Raw genomic sequence first — 16647 nt, forward strand, 5'->3', positions numbered from 1 at the left:
GGCCAAGATCTCACAGGTGGACAATCATCAGGCACTGATAAGATCTTAGATGGTAGCTCCTTGTTGAATTTCTGGCTCCTGCATTCAGATTAGCCTGGTTCTGGTTGCTCACCATCCACTGTTGACACTTGCGTTTGTTTTCTCAGGTCCGGGCCCACCAGCTGGTCTTGCCACCTTGCGACGTAGTGATCAAAGCCGTTGCTGACTATGTACGCAACATTCAGGACACCTCTGACTTGGATGCCATAGCTAAAGATGTTTTCCAGCATTCACAGGTAAAACAAAAACAAAAACAAAAACAACAGATTCATGGGATACGACTTTGCATAGTGGTGTGGCCAGGTTTGGAAGAAGGGGACTTGAGGGTGCAAGCTGACTGGATGGGTCTGAGAGCTCTTGCTCAGGCCACTGGAAGAAAGCTGCAGGTTGCAAGGCCAGAGGCTGAGGTAGCCTGGTCATGTTCCCTGCCAGCCAGGAAGTCTCAGCCGCTTCAGCCAGCTTTTCCAGGCTGAATAAAAGGAGGGAGATGCAGTTAGACAGTTGGTGAGGTCTCCTGCTCATAAGTTCTCGATCTTAATAGGATCTGTATTTCAGAGTTTTCAGAACATGAACTGTATCAAGTCAGTCATATGGCATTATAAATCTCTGATTTGTCTGTTTTCTTCAGGTGATGGTCAGGGATTTTCTTCTTTTTTGGGGAAGTAGGTGTGCCAACAAGTTGGCATCAGTAGAATAGGCAAGGCTCTGTGAAACTCCTGCTGTGTCTCTAGAGAGCTGAAACGCAGCCAGGCACAGTGGCTCACGCCTGTAATCCCAGTACTCTGGGAGGCCGAGGCGGGCGGATCACGAGGTCAGGAGTTTGAGACTAGCCTGGCCAACATGGTGAAACCCTGTCTCTACTAAAAATACAAAAATTAGCCAGGCGTGGTGGTGGGAGCCTGTAATGCCAGCTACTCGGGATGCTGAGGCAGGAGAATCGCTTGAAACCGTAAGGCAGAGGCTGCAGTGAGCGGAGATCACGCCACCGCACTCCAGCCTGGGCGAAAGAGCGAAACTCCATCTCAGAAGAAAAAGAGAGAGCTGAAACCCTGGGCAGGAACATCCCCAGTCTGTCACTGCCATCCGTTCCCTTGGTACAGATGGCTTGAGATTCCTCTCTGGGCAGGACCAGAGACCAAGCAGAGTGGAAGTCAGGGAAGTCCTAGAGCTAGAACCCAGGGCCCTGACTACCACTTTGGAGTTCTGCTCTTGTGACTACATTGCTTCAAAAGAATTCACGTTTGGTTTGATTCTTTTGTAGTAATCTATTGATTTTCCCTGAAAGTTTTAATGTCATTCAAAATTCTTCTCTAACTTGAAAAGCTGTAGAATATTATACATGTGCTGAATTGTAAAAAACATTGTGATACACATGACCAGTGGCACACTAATTTATGAAGGTTTTCCTGCCTTTATTTCAGTCTAGAACAGATGACAAAGTTATTCGATTTAAGAGAGCAATTGGATATTATTCAGCGACTAGTAAGCCTATGTCATTTCATCCACCACATTACTTAGGTAAGTAAATAAAAGCCTGTGATCAATATTGACCATATGATAATCCAAATAGGTTTAAATATTCACCATATAATCTTGTAGGTTTATGTTTTTGAAACATGATTTTCTGTAGTTATGCCAGTAAGTATAGCCAGACTTCCTGGGCAGACTCAATAGCAATCCCTGAAAATATTGAGGAAGAAGAGAACTTAACAGCCTTCGTAGAATGAAGAAGAATCAGAGGGCATTGTGCAGATGAGGCAGCAGGTCGAGGGGATGTTGACGTCTTGGCAGCTCTGAGATATCCGCTTCTAAATACAGAATTGCCTGAGGACATAGAAGGGCCTCCAGAACTGCAAGTGATTTCATAAATGCAGTGTATTTGTAGTCTCTCTTTTCTTGACCCCTGCCTTTTTTTTTTTTTTTAATTCTTTTTTGTTGTTGAGCAGAGTCTTGCACTGTCGCCCAGGCTAGAGTGCAGTAGCGTGATCTTGGCTCACTGCAACCTCTACCTCCCAGGCTCAAGTGATTTTTGTGCCCCAGCCTCCTGAGTAGCTGGGATTACAGGCATGCGCCACCACGCCCAGCTAATTTTTGTATTTTTAGTAGAGATGGGGTTTCACCATGTTGGCCAGACTGGTCTCGAACTCCTAGCCTCAAGCGATCCGCCCATCTCAGCCTCCCAAAATGCTGGGATTACAGGCATGAGCCACCACGTTCAGCCTGCAAAAGACCAAAAGTTAATTCAGAGATTTGAAATTGGGAAATAAAAATATTTATAAGCTGTTAGCCTGAAGCCTGCTTCATATTGAATGTCTTGTGGAAGTTATAAAGCACTAAACTGTAAGTAGAAGTATGAGAAATAGACCCAACTCTCGTTTAAATTGTGTTGTTTGCTTCATCTAAGTTAACAAAAGAATGATTGCATGTTCAAGAGACTCTTACTGGAAGGAGACTTTTTATTTATTTGAGAAGACTAATTCCAAGATTGAAAGTGGCCGTAAGAGCTGCACCCTTCATTTATTCAAGCATAGTGTCTGCTGTATGCTAGGAACTGGGCATTGGAGATCAGAGACATGGTACTGGCTTTGGCTGCCTATGTATGTGGCTGGGTGGTAGACAGGGAAACACGGCCTGTGCCGATGCCCTGTAATAAAGGAGGTAGGGCTTGTAACCTGGAGATGGGCATGGAGTGGCTGAATCTCCACTGCGAGGTCAGTAAATGGCAGCAGCCTCCCAGTGGGGCTCTTGGCTGCTCTCTTGCTCCCCTGCAATCCATTTTCTTCCCAGCAGCCAAAGTAATGTTTAAAAATGGCAATTGGACTGTGCTACTCCCATGCTTAGAATTCCCCATTGGCTTCCCATCACACTTGGAATAAATTCCCAACTGCTTAGCTTGCTTCCTCCCCATCATCTGAGACTGCTGGCTCCTCACTCCTAAGCGCAGCCTCCTTTTTTGCCTTGCATGAACCGAGCTAGCTTCTGCCCTGGGCCTCTGGGCCAGCTTTTGTGCCTGGAGGGCTCCTTTCTCTGACCAGCTTGTGTTTGTGCCCTTCTGATTTGTGAGATCCAGGCTGTCGTGTTCTCCAAGGCCTGCCTAGCTTTAAATCTCTGCACACTCCTTGGCTTCTATTTTTCACCACCACCACCCCTTCCCCGTCACTCCCCACAATGTAAAGTCTAGGGTAATGAGGGCCTATTAGTCACCTTTACTTTTATATCCCCAGTGGATAAATATTTGACTGAATGAATTGATCCACTTGGTTTTTAAATCAAGAGAGTGAAGTGATGAGATGTGTTTTAGGATTATTTTTGGAAAAGGGGGCACAGAGCATCAGCAGGAGGGAGACTGGCTGTATACTGTTTCATCAGTTAAGGTGAGGCATTATGGGACCAGATCGCAGTGTGTCTACTGTATACCCTGCACACAGAAGATGTCTAATAATTGCTTGTGGGAATGATGGGGAGCATGAACATTGCCACCTGTGGCCTACTGCCTCCTGACCTCGAGCTCCCTATTTTATAGAATGGGGTCATTATGTGAATATTAAAAGAGAAGGCGTATGTAAGGTGCTTTAGTGAAGTACTTGTTCAATCATTCAATGCCCTTTTAGGTAATTCTGCCTATAAGAATAACAGATACTGTCTAATAGTAGATACTGTCATTATTCTTCTCATTGGCAGAATGGCCTCAACAGGCACTGAATGATTGGGCATTGGAATGAGCAGTGAGGAGCCTGAAGGAGCGCTCAGAGGTGGGGCCAGCAGTCTCCTGTGTTTCACTGACATTGTGCTCCTGTGGGACAATCTGTATGGCAGGTGTAGTTTAGAAAGTCCTTAGAGTGTACTTGGGACTAGAAAATCTACTTAGGAGAAAATTAGGAAGATAAGTATAGAGAAAGGCAGCACACTTAACATTTGGCATTGATCTGGGCTCATGATAATTATGAAGATGTTTTGAATAGGCAAGGTGAGTTAAGTTTGAATATCTTAAAAATACGTTCTGTCAAGTGCTTTTGTGTTCTTATCAAATTATTAAGATTTTAGGTAAGTATTTTAGAGATGAAGTTTACTCAGAATTTAGTTTCACTTTCATTTTCACTACTCGGTGGTTTATGGAGAACAGGAAAGTAACTGGTGGAGTTTGGGATGTTTGGGGTGATAGTTTCAGGCAGCTTAGGGTAGGCATGAACTGCCTGTAAATCCTTCTGTGCAGCATTCCCTGATGCTTCTGGCTGTTGCAGAAGTGAGGGTTGTATGCGGAGGGACTAACAAAATTACAGGCACAGAATGACAGCCCGGCAGGAAGTTTGGGCGGTGTAGACTTTTAAGATGATGGGTAGGCAGTCTGGAATGACAGGAGACAAGCCTGGAGAGAGGCTTCAGGCAAGACTGGGAAGGACGTTTTGTTTCAAGCTGCATACACACAATTTGGAACTAGCAGAAGTGGATTCTTGTAAAAATAACTTTAGTTTTTTTCTGGTAACTCTGAGGAAACATAAATTATATTAGCTGTCATTGATTTTTACCCCTGCATACTACTGGGATCCTACCAGTGAAACCAACAGGACGAAGACTAGAACCTAAGTTGAAAGTCTAGAAGGAACAACATGGAGTCGGTGGGACCCTTTCTGGCACCCGAAGTTAGAACCCATGATGTATATTCCATAGAAATATTTTTATAAGTAGTAGATAGGTCCTAAGTGGTCTTTGGTGATCTGTCATAGAATCCAACCACAGTCCATTATATTATTCTACAGGAAAATAATTCAGAATTTTGAACAACCAATGTGGGGATGTTAGTTTCTTGTTATATTAGAATTTATCTTATTAATCATTCAGAAATTGGAATATGTGTAGAGTTTTGAAGAAATTTTAGGGTAATCATAAGCTTAGAGAGCATGGCTGTAGGGGAAAAACATGGGGCGAGTTGATCTAACCAGAGGTTTCTAAACTTGGCTGGAATTTTAGATTCCACCTCAAAACTGCTATTTCAGCATCTTAATTGGGCCTTAGGAATTTATATTTTTTAAAAAGGAATGTTCCTAGCTAGGTACCAGTTGGCCTGGCTTTTAGGAACCACAGCTCATCCTCTGTGCCTTTCTTTGTAAGCCTGTAAATCTATCTGCAGTATTGAGAAAAATACCTCAGATCTCTAAACAGTTATTGGGTAGTGTAGAGTTCTTAGGAGGACACACACACACACACACACACACACACACATACACACACTTGCAATATAGTCCCCCAGAAATCATGTATTTTGAGATGATTTTGAAAATAAGTGGTGGTGAGATGCATACTTATTTTTAAGCATTCACTATGTCATAATTACTAAGCAAGGACCTGCCTATCTGGAAATGGTTGTGATTTGTTCTTTCTGTCACAGCATGTAAAATCTGCTATAGCTCACCAGGAAATCACCAATCTAAATGCAAGCACAAATAAGATATGTGATAGTTGAGATTTCAAAATATTTAGTTCCCTGGTTAAACCAGTTGCTTCAAAATCATTGGTGGAATTTACTAAAGTAACAACACAACTAACACTGAGGTCTCACCTCAGATCTGTGGATGTGGAATCTGTGGGCACAGATCCTGTGTGTAGGTGAAATTGAGGCTGAAGAAGTATCCACTGTGTCATTGGCCTTCCTTAGTGAAAAGTAAATGAGCTCCTACTACACATTTTAATTACACATTTGTTAGAATGATTAACATAGAAAACACCAACAACACTAAACGCTGGTGAGGATGGGTAGCAATAGATTGTGTTGCTAATGGGATTGCAAAAATGGTACAGTGACTTTGGAAGACAGCTTCGCAGATATTTACAAAATTCCCAAGTCATGCTTGTTGGTGTTTGCCCAAAGGAGTTGAAAACTTATGTCTATGCAGAAACCTGCACACAGATATTTAAAGCAACTTTACTCATAATAGCCAACCCTTGGAGGCTACCAAGATGTCTTCAGTAGGTCAATAGGGAAATAAAGTTTGGTATATCTAAGCAATGAAATAATCAGCACTAAAAAGCAATGAGCTATCAAGCCATGAAAAGATGCAGAGGAACATAAGTACATATTACTAAGTGAAAGAAGCCAATCAGAAAAGGCTGCATATTGTGCGATTCCAACTATAGGACATCTGGAAAAGGCCAAAAGTATGGAGGCAGGAAAAAGATCAAGGGTTGCCGGAGGTTGTGGGGAGGAAGGGATGATTAGGCAGATTTTTGGGGCAGTGAAACTATTCTGTATGATACTGTAATGGTGGATACATGGCATTATACATCTATTCATATCCAGAATATGTACAGCACCAAGAGTGAACCCTAATGTCAGCTGTGGGCATTAGTAATCATAATGTAGCCAGGTTTGGCTCATTGGTTGGAACAAATGTGTCACACCAATGCGAAGTGTGTACTCTGCTCAAGATTTTTGTAACCTTGAAACTGTTCCAAAAAAAAGTATATATATATATATTTTAAAGTAAAGAGCTCGTTGATTTGTGCATTTCATGACAGGCAGTGTGCTGGGTGCTGAATGGTGTGGTAAATAAGAGAGGAGTTACCGTTGCCCCTGCAGATGAATGTATAGTGGGGAAGTGAACACCAGAGAATCCTGCAGAAAAGAGAACAGGAACCTCAAGGAAGACCAACCTGATTGAATCAATCTACGATTAAAATGGCTGATTCTGATTGATTAGATTATTGTTGAGTGGGGTTTGGGGGTTCAGTAGGCATCTAGCAAGGTGCCAATATGGGAGGAAGTGTATTCCATGCAGGGGAGGTGGCATGTGAGAGGTCCTGAGGTAGGAGGACATAGTGAAGAAGAAAAATAAGAATGTGGCTGAAGCACAGAAAGCGGGGAGAGTGGTCAGGTGATGCTGAGAGTGGCAGTGCAGTTGCCAGGCACCACCTTGGTTTAGACTTTACTCTTAGAACATGAAAGCTCATGGAATAATTTTTACCTGTAAAAAACATGATTTTGTAACTATCATACTACAATGTGTTAGTCTTAGAACATTACTAATATCTTAGCCCTCTCGTATGTCTTTCCTGGTTGCATTCCTCGACTCTGTACCACCCTCAATTTTGTATTAGTTATTCTGTGCTTCTCTGTATAATTTTATCGTGTCTGTATGTCTGGATACTAAATAGTTTCATTTTGTTTGTTATGAAATAAAATCATATAGCATGTACTCCTCTGACTTGCCTTCTTAATATTTATATTATTGGGTTTCATTCATGTTGGCATAGTTCATTTTTTAATGCTGTGCAGCATTCCATTGTATTAATATATATTTGTCCATTCTACTGTTGATGGAAAATGGACTGTTTCCAGCTGCTTGCCATGATGGATAGTGCATTTGTGAACATTGTTTCATGTGACCTGATGTGCCCAGGAGTGGAATTCCAGGGAACCTCCAGGGTAGGACCCTGTTCAAGCCTCTGCTGCTGCCGGACACGGATACACCTATTTATTCTCCTGGCAGAAGTGAAAGAACCCTCTTGTTGCTCCACGTTTTATTATTTTTTGGTCTAGTGATTATGAAACTATATCCTGTAAAGGTTTCAGTTTGCATTTCCCTGATTACTAATGAGGTTGAGAATCTTTATGTTTATGGGCCAGTAGGGTTTGCTCTATTGTAAAATGCTTGTTCATGTTGTTCACTTGTGTTTCTTTTTTTCTTTTTTTTTTGAGACGGAGTCTTGCTCTTTCGCCCAGGCTGGAGTGCAGTGGCGCAATCTGGGCTCACTGCAAGCTCCGCCTCCCAGGTTCACGCCATTCTCCTGCCTCAGCCTCCTGAGTAGCTGGGACTACAGGCACTCGCCACCACGCCCGGCTAATTTTTTGTATTTTTAGTAGAGACAGGGTTTCACCATGCTAGCCAAGATGGTCTCAATCTCCTGACCTCGTGATCCACCCGCCTCGGCCTCCCGAAATGCTGGGATTACAGGCATGAGCCATCGCGCCCAGCCTGTTCGCTTGTGTTTCTGTTGGGTTGTTTTTCTTTTTGCTTATTCATAGGGATACTTAATATATATGTTGGATGCTAGTCAGATAAATGGACTGCAAATAATAATCTTCCAATCTGTGGCTTGCATTTTTCTGTCTTCATGATGTGCTTTGATGTCAGAGTTCTTAATGTCAAATACATGAATTTTTCCCTTTATCATTTGTACCTTTAAGTCCTATCCTGTATTTATGGATGAAATGATGTCATGTCTGAGATTTGCTTCACAATAATGCAGTAGTGGGCAAAGAAGGGTGGAAGTGCAGATGACACGCAATAGGCCGTGTGCTGGTTAATTTTGAGGGTGGTTGATAGATACATGTGGCTTATCATACAGTTCCCTTTTTTCTTGTGTTTGTTTTAAAGTGTTACATGAGAAGGAGAAAAATAAAACGTAAAGGAAGAATTCCTCCCTAGCCTGAGGTGATAAACATTTTGTCTTCTAAAAGTTTTATTTATGATTTTGCCCTTTGATACTACCTGGCACTGAATTTTGTTTATGGTTTGAGTGAGGGAATTCAGTTTCTTGTTCACCTTGTGGAGAACCTGTTGCCTTAGTATTGTCCACTGAGAACGCTATCCTCTTCTGACATGTTGAGTGTCTCCGTGTGTGGGTCTGTTTCTGGGCTCAGTTCTGTTGAATTTCTGATTATCTTCATGCCACAGGATTATGCTGTTCTAGTTGCCATAGCCTTATAATAATACTTGATGTCTGATTGGGCAAATCTGCCCATGGAATATTTCTGCAAGAGGTCGAGACTGTTCTTGATCCTTTTCACTTTTATGTACATTTTATGATCCTTGTGGAGATTTTGATTGGAATTACACCAACTCTGTAGATCAATTTGGAAAGAATAAAATCTTTATTATTGAGTGTACTAAAGAAAATGTTACATTTCTCTATTGATTTGAATTGTCTTGAATATCTTTCCATAAACTTGAATTTTCTTCGTTAAGCATTCATAACATCTTTTGTTAGAGATATTGCTAGGTATTTATTTTTGGGTGCTATTTCTATGTGTGTCTTATATTTTCAAATTAATACTGTAAGTTGATTTTATCTTAACTTTGCTCAGTTCTTATTAATTTTCATAGTTTATTTGTATCTTGCTTTGGCTGATTGTGTCTTCTCTAGTATCTTTTTGACCTTCGTGATCCATTGAGCCAGCTGTGACTTAGGGCATGATTTTTTTTTTCTTCTTTTTTTTTTTTTTTGTTTTCAAGATGGAGTCTCGCTCTGTCGCCCAGACTGGAGTACAGTGATACAATCTCAGCTCACTGCAACCTCCACCTCCTAGGTTCAAGCAATTCTCCTGCCTCAGCCTCCCGAGTAGCTGGGGTTACAGGTGCCTGCCACCACGCCCGGCTAATTTTTGTATTTTTAGTAGAGACGGGGTTTCACCATGTTAGCCAGGCTGATCTGGAACTCCTGACCTCATGATCTGCCCACCTCGGCCTCCCAAAGTGCTGTCCACAAATGGACAGATGTGAGCTACCGCACCTGGCCAGGGCACGATTTTTAATAGAAGGTGCGATGGTGACTGTTCTTGTCTAGCCCTTGATCTTAAGGGGGAGTCTGATGTCTTGTCATCTTAACCCTTAGCACTATCTCCTCTACCTTTTCCAGGTTAAAGAAATATCCTCATGAAAGAGTTTTAATCTTGGAGTGGTGTGCTGAGGTGTGCATTTGGATTGCTCGGGCCTCAGTGTGCAGAGGGGATCGGGGTGGGCAAGGGCAGGTGTAGGGAAAGGAGTGGGAAACTCTTTCAGTATTGAGGCAAGGCATGGTTGCAGTCCCTGGGGCAACTTCTCCTCTGTGGGAGGCAGGAGTGCTGGGTGGATTTCACAGGTTTTTGGGAGATAGAATAAGTAGATAGTAGATATTGATGCTTGATTATAGAAGCTCAATGAAAAGAATTCGGGGGAAATGGCTCCCAGAGTTTTGGCTTGAGCAGCTCAGGTGAGGATGCCATTAATGAGATAAAGAAGATTGGAGGAAGAGCAGATTTGGAGGATGGTTTTGGACACGAATGTTGAGGCGCCTTCTAGGATCCCGGTGGAGATGGGAAATGGGCATTAGAATGCACAGGTGAAAGCAGAGTGAGGAGCTAGGCTGGAGTCATGGGTTGCAGCTTTGCTGGTAATGCTGAGAGGAGCCATGGTGGTGGAAGTGGAGGATAAAGAGATGGTGCCCCTGGGGCCAGATGCAGGAGGTGGATGCACAGAAGGAGGGGCGCAGCAAGGCCAGGGGAGATACCCTGTGCACAGTTGTTAGCAGCGCTGAGTTTTGAGAGGTTGGGCAAGATGAGGGCGCCGCCTGATAGATGGAGTGTCAGTAGGACCACTCAGGGCAGGCTTCGGCTGAATTTGGAGCTCCCAAACCTTGTGTATGTACAATTGGTTGGCCCTCAACAAGAGGCAGTGGATCCTAGGAAAAGTCATTTTTAGCTTTCCTTCTTCCTCAGTATAGAAATTCATAGAAGAGGATAGGATGGGTGGCAAGCACCACGCCTCTCTCCAGTCATTTCCATAAAGGGGTGGGGCTTTGAAATGCAGGGGAGAATTGAGCAGGTTGAAGTTGTTATGGGGATGATGACTACTGAGAGAGAGGGGTTAAAGATACAGAAAGGAGTGGTTTTGTTGCACATGTGGTTTTGCAGTGAAGGTAGAGGAGCTTGATCTCTCATAGCAGACAGCCTCCTGCTACCTGGCCTTTTGAAAGTCTAGCCTCCACTAAGCAGCATGGGGAGGTCACAGAGTGAGTAGACTGAGGGCAGATGTGTAGAGCAGCCAGACTGCTGCATGTCAGAGAAGAAATTTGCAAATAGGACCATGTTGAAAAAGGTGCTAATCTGCACTAAGCAAAGAACAGATGCTACACAGTGATGAGCAACCTGGTCCTGGTCACAGCAACACAGTGACCTCTGGGTGTAGCGGTTGCCAGGTGCTTGGGAAGGGCCCCGTGGGGTGTTTCATTGGGACAGGAGCCTGTGGTCAGCCTGTGCCCTGACAGGTCCCCAAGGCTGGTCACATTCTACCAGACCAGACTGTGTCTGAGGGATCACCTTCCTGCAACACCCAGTGACTGACCTGGATGCAGACCTAGGAGACAGCAGGCTGAGTGGTCTGGGGTGGGCACTGCTACCTCCAGCTCAGGCAACCTGCCCAGGAGAGGGAATTCATGTTGTGAAAGTTATTTGTGACGGACCTGAGGGAGAAGCCGGGTTGGTCCTGGAGCTGGTGTTCTGGGCTCTGGCCATGGGGATCCTGCCCCTGCTTTGCTGTTGGGCATCACTCCATCCTGACTGAGAGGGGCTCCTGTGCTGCATGAGGTCTGTGTGTCCTGCTGCTCCCCGACTTTTCCATAGAATAAACAGCCCTACTTCATATGTGTCACCACAGCCCCGATTTCTGTGTCACATTGCTCAATAGATAGTGTTAACAGTTATTTTGAAAATACACACGCTCTCTCTCCAATAACATATCCCCCAGAATCTGAGAACATGAGAAAATATCCCACTTGGAAGTTGAAAAGACAATATGTAAAGAATGATTTTAAATGCCAGATGACTGATCCTAAGCTGCAGAGAAAAGGTGTTCAGCCTCCAGGGAACTCAGTGGCATGCCACTCAGACCCTGGAGGTCTGAACAGAGCCCACTGTAGGCTCTGGTGAGAAATCTCTAGTGTAACCTACCTGAGTCAACTGAGTGCTCTAGCAAAAGGGCCAAAGGATAGAGGCAGGTCCTCTAGGACAGAAAGAGTGGAAATGTGAAAGAGACCACATGGTGGCCCACACTGCCCCAGGCCATGCCTGGCTGACAGCTGGATGGCTGGACCCACCTGGACCCACCCGGTGGCCCTCCTGTCCTGTTGTGGTCAGGGCAGAAGTGGAGTGCCTGGGGCCTCCTGCAGAGGAGTGGGCTCAGCAGGGAGCATGGATGGCCTCGGGGGTTGGGACTGACCAAGCCTGGGGGCTATGACCCGTAAGTGGGGCCCATTATAGAAGCTGGTGATGACTTTCTTATTTTCTCCAGACTCTGCAATGTGGAGGTGCCATATAATTTAGCCATGTCCCTGCTGTCATTGTCAAGAACGTGTTTAGTTTTTTGCTACTATAATGATTTTTTAAAAAATTTTATTTTCATGAGGTATTCAATATTATACTATTGCTGTATTTTACTAATAACCTTAAAAATTTGATATTCCTTAAAAATGTTATATTAAATCCTCACTTTGTCCTATAGCTTTGCTTACTAGACTTGCCCTTTCTTAGATTTTTACTAAAGTTTTGTTGTCTTGATGAAAAACTGTTAACAAAGAATAGAAGGAACAGTAGAATGAGTGGTGGCGTACCTACTTCAGGTTACACAAATGGTAACCTGTGCTTCAGATCAGTCTTTTATAAAAAAGAGATGCTTCAGGCTTTTCTAAAAGTCATGTACAGCCCCCTTGAACATGTTTTTATATTTTCTCACCTTATACATATGGAATAATTAATACATTAATTTTAAATTAAATGCTGTATCGTGCTTACTATTCTGCACTTGGTCTTTTTGAGATGCATCCTAGTTCATCTTGATGAGTTTTTATCTTTAAAGCTAATGCAGATGACATTGGTGTTAAGTCCCGGAGGCTGACAGAATAAAGGGCACCAGAGGGAAGTCAGGGCATTCCCATTGAGTAGAAAGGCCACTCCTCTTGCCCTTCCGGTCCAGAATTCCCAAGTAGAAAATTGGATTCTCCTGCTGGTGCTGGGGGCTTTGCTTTCAGCATCTGCTCTGCGACCTTTCGCTCCATTTTCAGTGGGTTTGTGGTAGTTAGTGTGAAGTAGGAAGTGACACAGGCTGCCTGATCATGTGGCTGTTTTGGAAGGTCATTTTTATTTTGAACTTAAAAATTGAATGTTTTGGAAGAACCTACACCCTCCTTTGAGCTATTGTCTTATTTAAAAGACTGCAGCATGTGTCTTCCCAAAGTGGATGCATTTAGGTTTATTAATGTTGTATTTGTTAATGGCGTTTCAATATTTGGTTACAATTGAGGAATGTCAGTTCAGTTTACCAGTGACTTCAAAATAGAGACCTGGTAAAGTTTTCTTTCAGGTTATGCTTTTCCAAAATCCACAAATGGACAGAAACTAATTTATCTTATTTCATCATAGACTTATAAAACACATTTCGGTGGCTAAATGGGATTTGGGATTTTTTTTTGTGTGTGTGTGTTGCTTTTATGAGTGTGTGTAGAAACAGGGTCTTGATGTGTTGCCTGGCCTGGTCTGAACTGCCTCAGCCTCCCAGTGTTGGGATTGTAGGCATGAGCCACCGTAACCAGCCTTGATGAGGTGTAATGTTCCTATTCTGCCTTCTTGAACTTTGCTTAGTCAGTACAAGTATTCTGTTCAAACTGATTAATTAAACCCAGGAACTGAATACATTTAGATAAAACTTGCTACTTGAGACTCGGGCACCGGGTGGATTCGAATGATGCCGTATCTCATGATGTCTACCCTCTCACTATCCACATTCAGGGATGGAAAGGATTTGGAGAGTGAGGAATGTTTATAGAAGTTCAGCCCAGCTCCCTGCTGTAGAATGTTCTTGTATGAGCAGTCCAGCAGTCAGTAAAGCAACCCTTTTCATTGTTGAACTGCTCTTGTTCTTAGAAAGTTCTTATTTCTGTTGACTTGAAATTTGCTTCCGTGGTTTTATTTTTCCCGCTGTTCCGAATTCTTTCACGTGCCACACAGGATGTGCCTGTTCATAATCTTACTTCTCATGGGCCTTGCACTTAGCCTTCTTCAAGCTGATCGTTCCTCAGGTTTTGCCTCCTTCTGTCACCAGGCCTTCTCTTCTGGGCACCGGCCTCTGGCTCTTCCCTTGGGGTCTGGCCAGCACCCCGGCTTTGGGCTGGCATCAGCTGCTCCCAGGCTCTTAGCTCTTGGGAGTTGCTCCTCCATCCTTTGCCTCCCTGGGCACTGACATTGCACCTGGTCTCAGTCCAGGCTCAGCCAGCCAGACCGGCTCTGCGGGGCCTCCTCTCCCTACAGGACGGCCAGACGCCGCGCCCTCCCACTGTGCTCCAAGGCCCCACCTGCCTCTCTGGATACTGGATCTGTAGTGTAACGGGAACAGGTCACATGACAGTTTCCTTTCTACACCTTTTTATCTTCTGTAGACTATTGAGATTTAGTAAACATGTCCGTTTGTACATGCTTAAAATGGTTGGAAAGTTTTGCCTTGTCTATGTTTGCAAGCGATGAAAATTAAAGGTGGTAGGGATTATATTGATTTATTTAATCTTGGACTCGACATCTTCAAAGCTATATTTTTTGGGTGATACTTGAAAATCATACAATGTCTGCCCGTTTATTTATTTATTTATGAGATGGAGTCTCACTCTGTCACCCAGGCCAGAGTGCAGTGGCACGATCTCTGCTGACTACAGCCTCTGCCTCCAGGGTTCAAGTGATTTTCAGCCTCTGCCTCCCGAGTAGCTGGGGTTATAGGTGCCCACCACCATGCCTGGCTAATTTTTTTATTTTTAGTAGAGACGGGCTTTCGCCATGTTGGTCAGGCTGATCTTGAACTCCTGACCTCAAGTGATTCGCCCGCCTTGGCCTCCCAAAGTGCTGGGATTACAGGCATGAGCCACTGAGCCAGGCCAGTTTTTTTGTTTGTTTGTTTTTGTTTTTTAAGACTTAACTTTGTTACTCTTTGTTTTGTTTAACATTTCAGGATCATATGCCAAGTAATAGAGGAACATTTGTTAGGTTGGGCTAGGAATGGGGACTGGGGTAAGGCCGACTGTAGTTCTAAGAAGAGGTTCCAGTTTAACACCATTTCTTTAAAGAATTTTACCGTATTTTAATTCAGAGCAAACGCCACACAGCTGCATATAGGTGTAAGTGAGTCCTTTGAGGAAGTAGGTAACTGAGCTGTAACAAGTCAAGATCATACAGCCGAGGGATTGCAGTGCATGTCTCTTTTCATTCTGAAAGAACTTCTTACTATTTAAAAACTATTTTTAAAGTTATGAAATATTTTGAAATATAGTAAACTGTTTTGGCCTTTTTTTCTTCTTTTGCTTTTTGTCTTCAGTCTGCGTATTTTTTTTACTGAAAGCCCACCTCTCTAGTAAGTGTGAAAGGAAGAGAGTGAGAAACTGGTGGTGTGATCTCTACTCTGGAGCCCCGTGTCCCTTCTGAGAAAGATGCCTCTTGTCGTAGAGAAGACACACAGTGGTTCTGCTCAGCTGCACTTAGACATGGAGAACAAGAACCGATATAGGTGAAGGCCTGAATCTGCAGAGGCAGACCCTGGTTTAGGAGGCACTTCTGCAGCCTTCAGAAAATGCATACAAATTAATTCACTTATTGGACTGCTTTAATAGAATAGTGACTTGCTCTGTGGATTCACAGAGGATTATTTGAGGTCAGTGATTGGAATGTGATTTTAGAAAATATTCTTTCCTTGGAATTATTTGGTTTTATGCTGTAATGTAGTTTGTTTGTTTGCTTTAAAGGAAAGTTTGTGCTTTCAAGGAAGGTTTTAGGATGAAATGGCCAAAAATCAAAAAACAAAAACGATCATCTTCACTTGAATGCAGGTGCTACGTGAGTCTAGCCTTACATTTGTATTATTCCAAAGTTAGGTAAGTGAGGTCAGCCACAAGATACTATACACTAGACATTTTACATTGATTTAAATTATATGGTTAGAGCTTGAATAGATTTTATAATATTCTTTGGACCAAACCTGCCTATCAGAATCACTTGTGAACAGTTTTTTAAAATAATAGCGACTTTGATCGTACACGTGGAGGTGCAGATCTAGCCAACATACTGTTTTAGGAACAGCTCCTTGTATTGTCTGTGCCATGCGTGTGTGTGTGTGCCATGCATGCACGTGTGGGGTGTGTTTGTGTGCACTTCTGTATCTACGCCTGTGTGTGAGTGAGCACTTGATCGTGCACACACATCCCTTAGAGGCACGGACTTGTGGACTTATTGGTCAGTTGGGAATGTGTTGTGTGCACGTGTGTCTATGTGCCTGTTGTGTGCAAGTGTGAGGTGTCTGTGACTACACACATGGCAGTCTCATTATTCCCAGCTTCTCATACTGCAGTTGTTTTTGTTTGGTACAAAGGTGGAAGCTCTGCCAAGGTTTTTTCTTGGTGCGAGCCAGGATCAAAGCGCTATGGTGTTTTAAAGCTTGCGAGCTGAAGGCCTGTGGAAGGCAGGAACCTCAGACAAATTGTAGTCTGTAAGATTCCTGGTCGTTCTCTGCGGGGAGTCAACAATGATCTGTGCTTCACTCCCAGCGTCTGTTGGCCATGCTTGGCTCTCAGGACGCCGGACCAAGGACAGCGTTTGCACTCCTGGTCTCACCACGCCCAGTGTTGGCTTAGGGGAGCCTCTTGCGAATGCAGCCATGGACGTTTGCTTTTCAGAGAACGAGAGTGAAGGTTTGGGGAATGTTTCTGTCCTTACCTATATTGGCAGTAGGCAGTGTGAGAGGTGGTGGTTCGTGGGTTGTGTTCCCCTTGCCTGGTGTTTTCCTCTGGTTTCATACTGCTATAAAGAACTGCCTGAGACTGGATAAT

The 16647-nt window shown here is 43.6% G+C and overlaps 1 protein-coding gene across 3 annotated transcripts in view; it reads left to right on the forward strand.

The window, feature by feature from the left end:
- The window catches only part of FAM120A (family with sequence similarity 120 member A), a 114177-nt gene that overhangs the window by 45426 nt on the left and 52104 nt on the right, over nucleotides 1-16647 (forward strand). For all 3 annotated transcript variants that reach the window (XM_054500474.1, XM_054500475.1, XM_054500476.2), the window contains exons 4-5: nucleotides 147-275; nucleotides 1461-1557. In XM_054500474.1, the coding sequence (XP_054356449.1) occupies nucleotides 147-275; nucleotides 1461-1557 (226 nt within the window). The remainder of the gene's footprint in view (nucleotides 1-146; nucleotides 276-1460; nucleotides 1558-16647) is intronic.

This window comes from Pongo pygmaeus, chromosome 13, assembly GCF_028885625.2.
Source record: "Pongo pygmaeus isolate AG05252 chromosome 13, NHGRI_mPonPyg2-v2.0_pri, whole genome shotgun sequence".
NCBI lineage: Eukaryota > Metazoa > Chordata > Mammalia > Primates > Hominidae > Pongo > Pongo pygmaeus.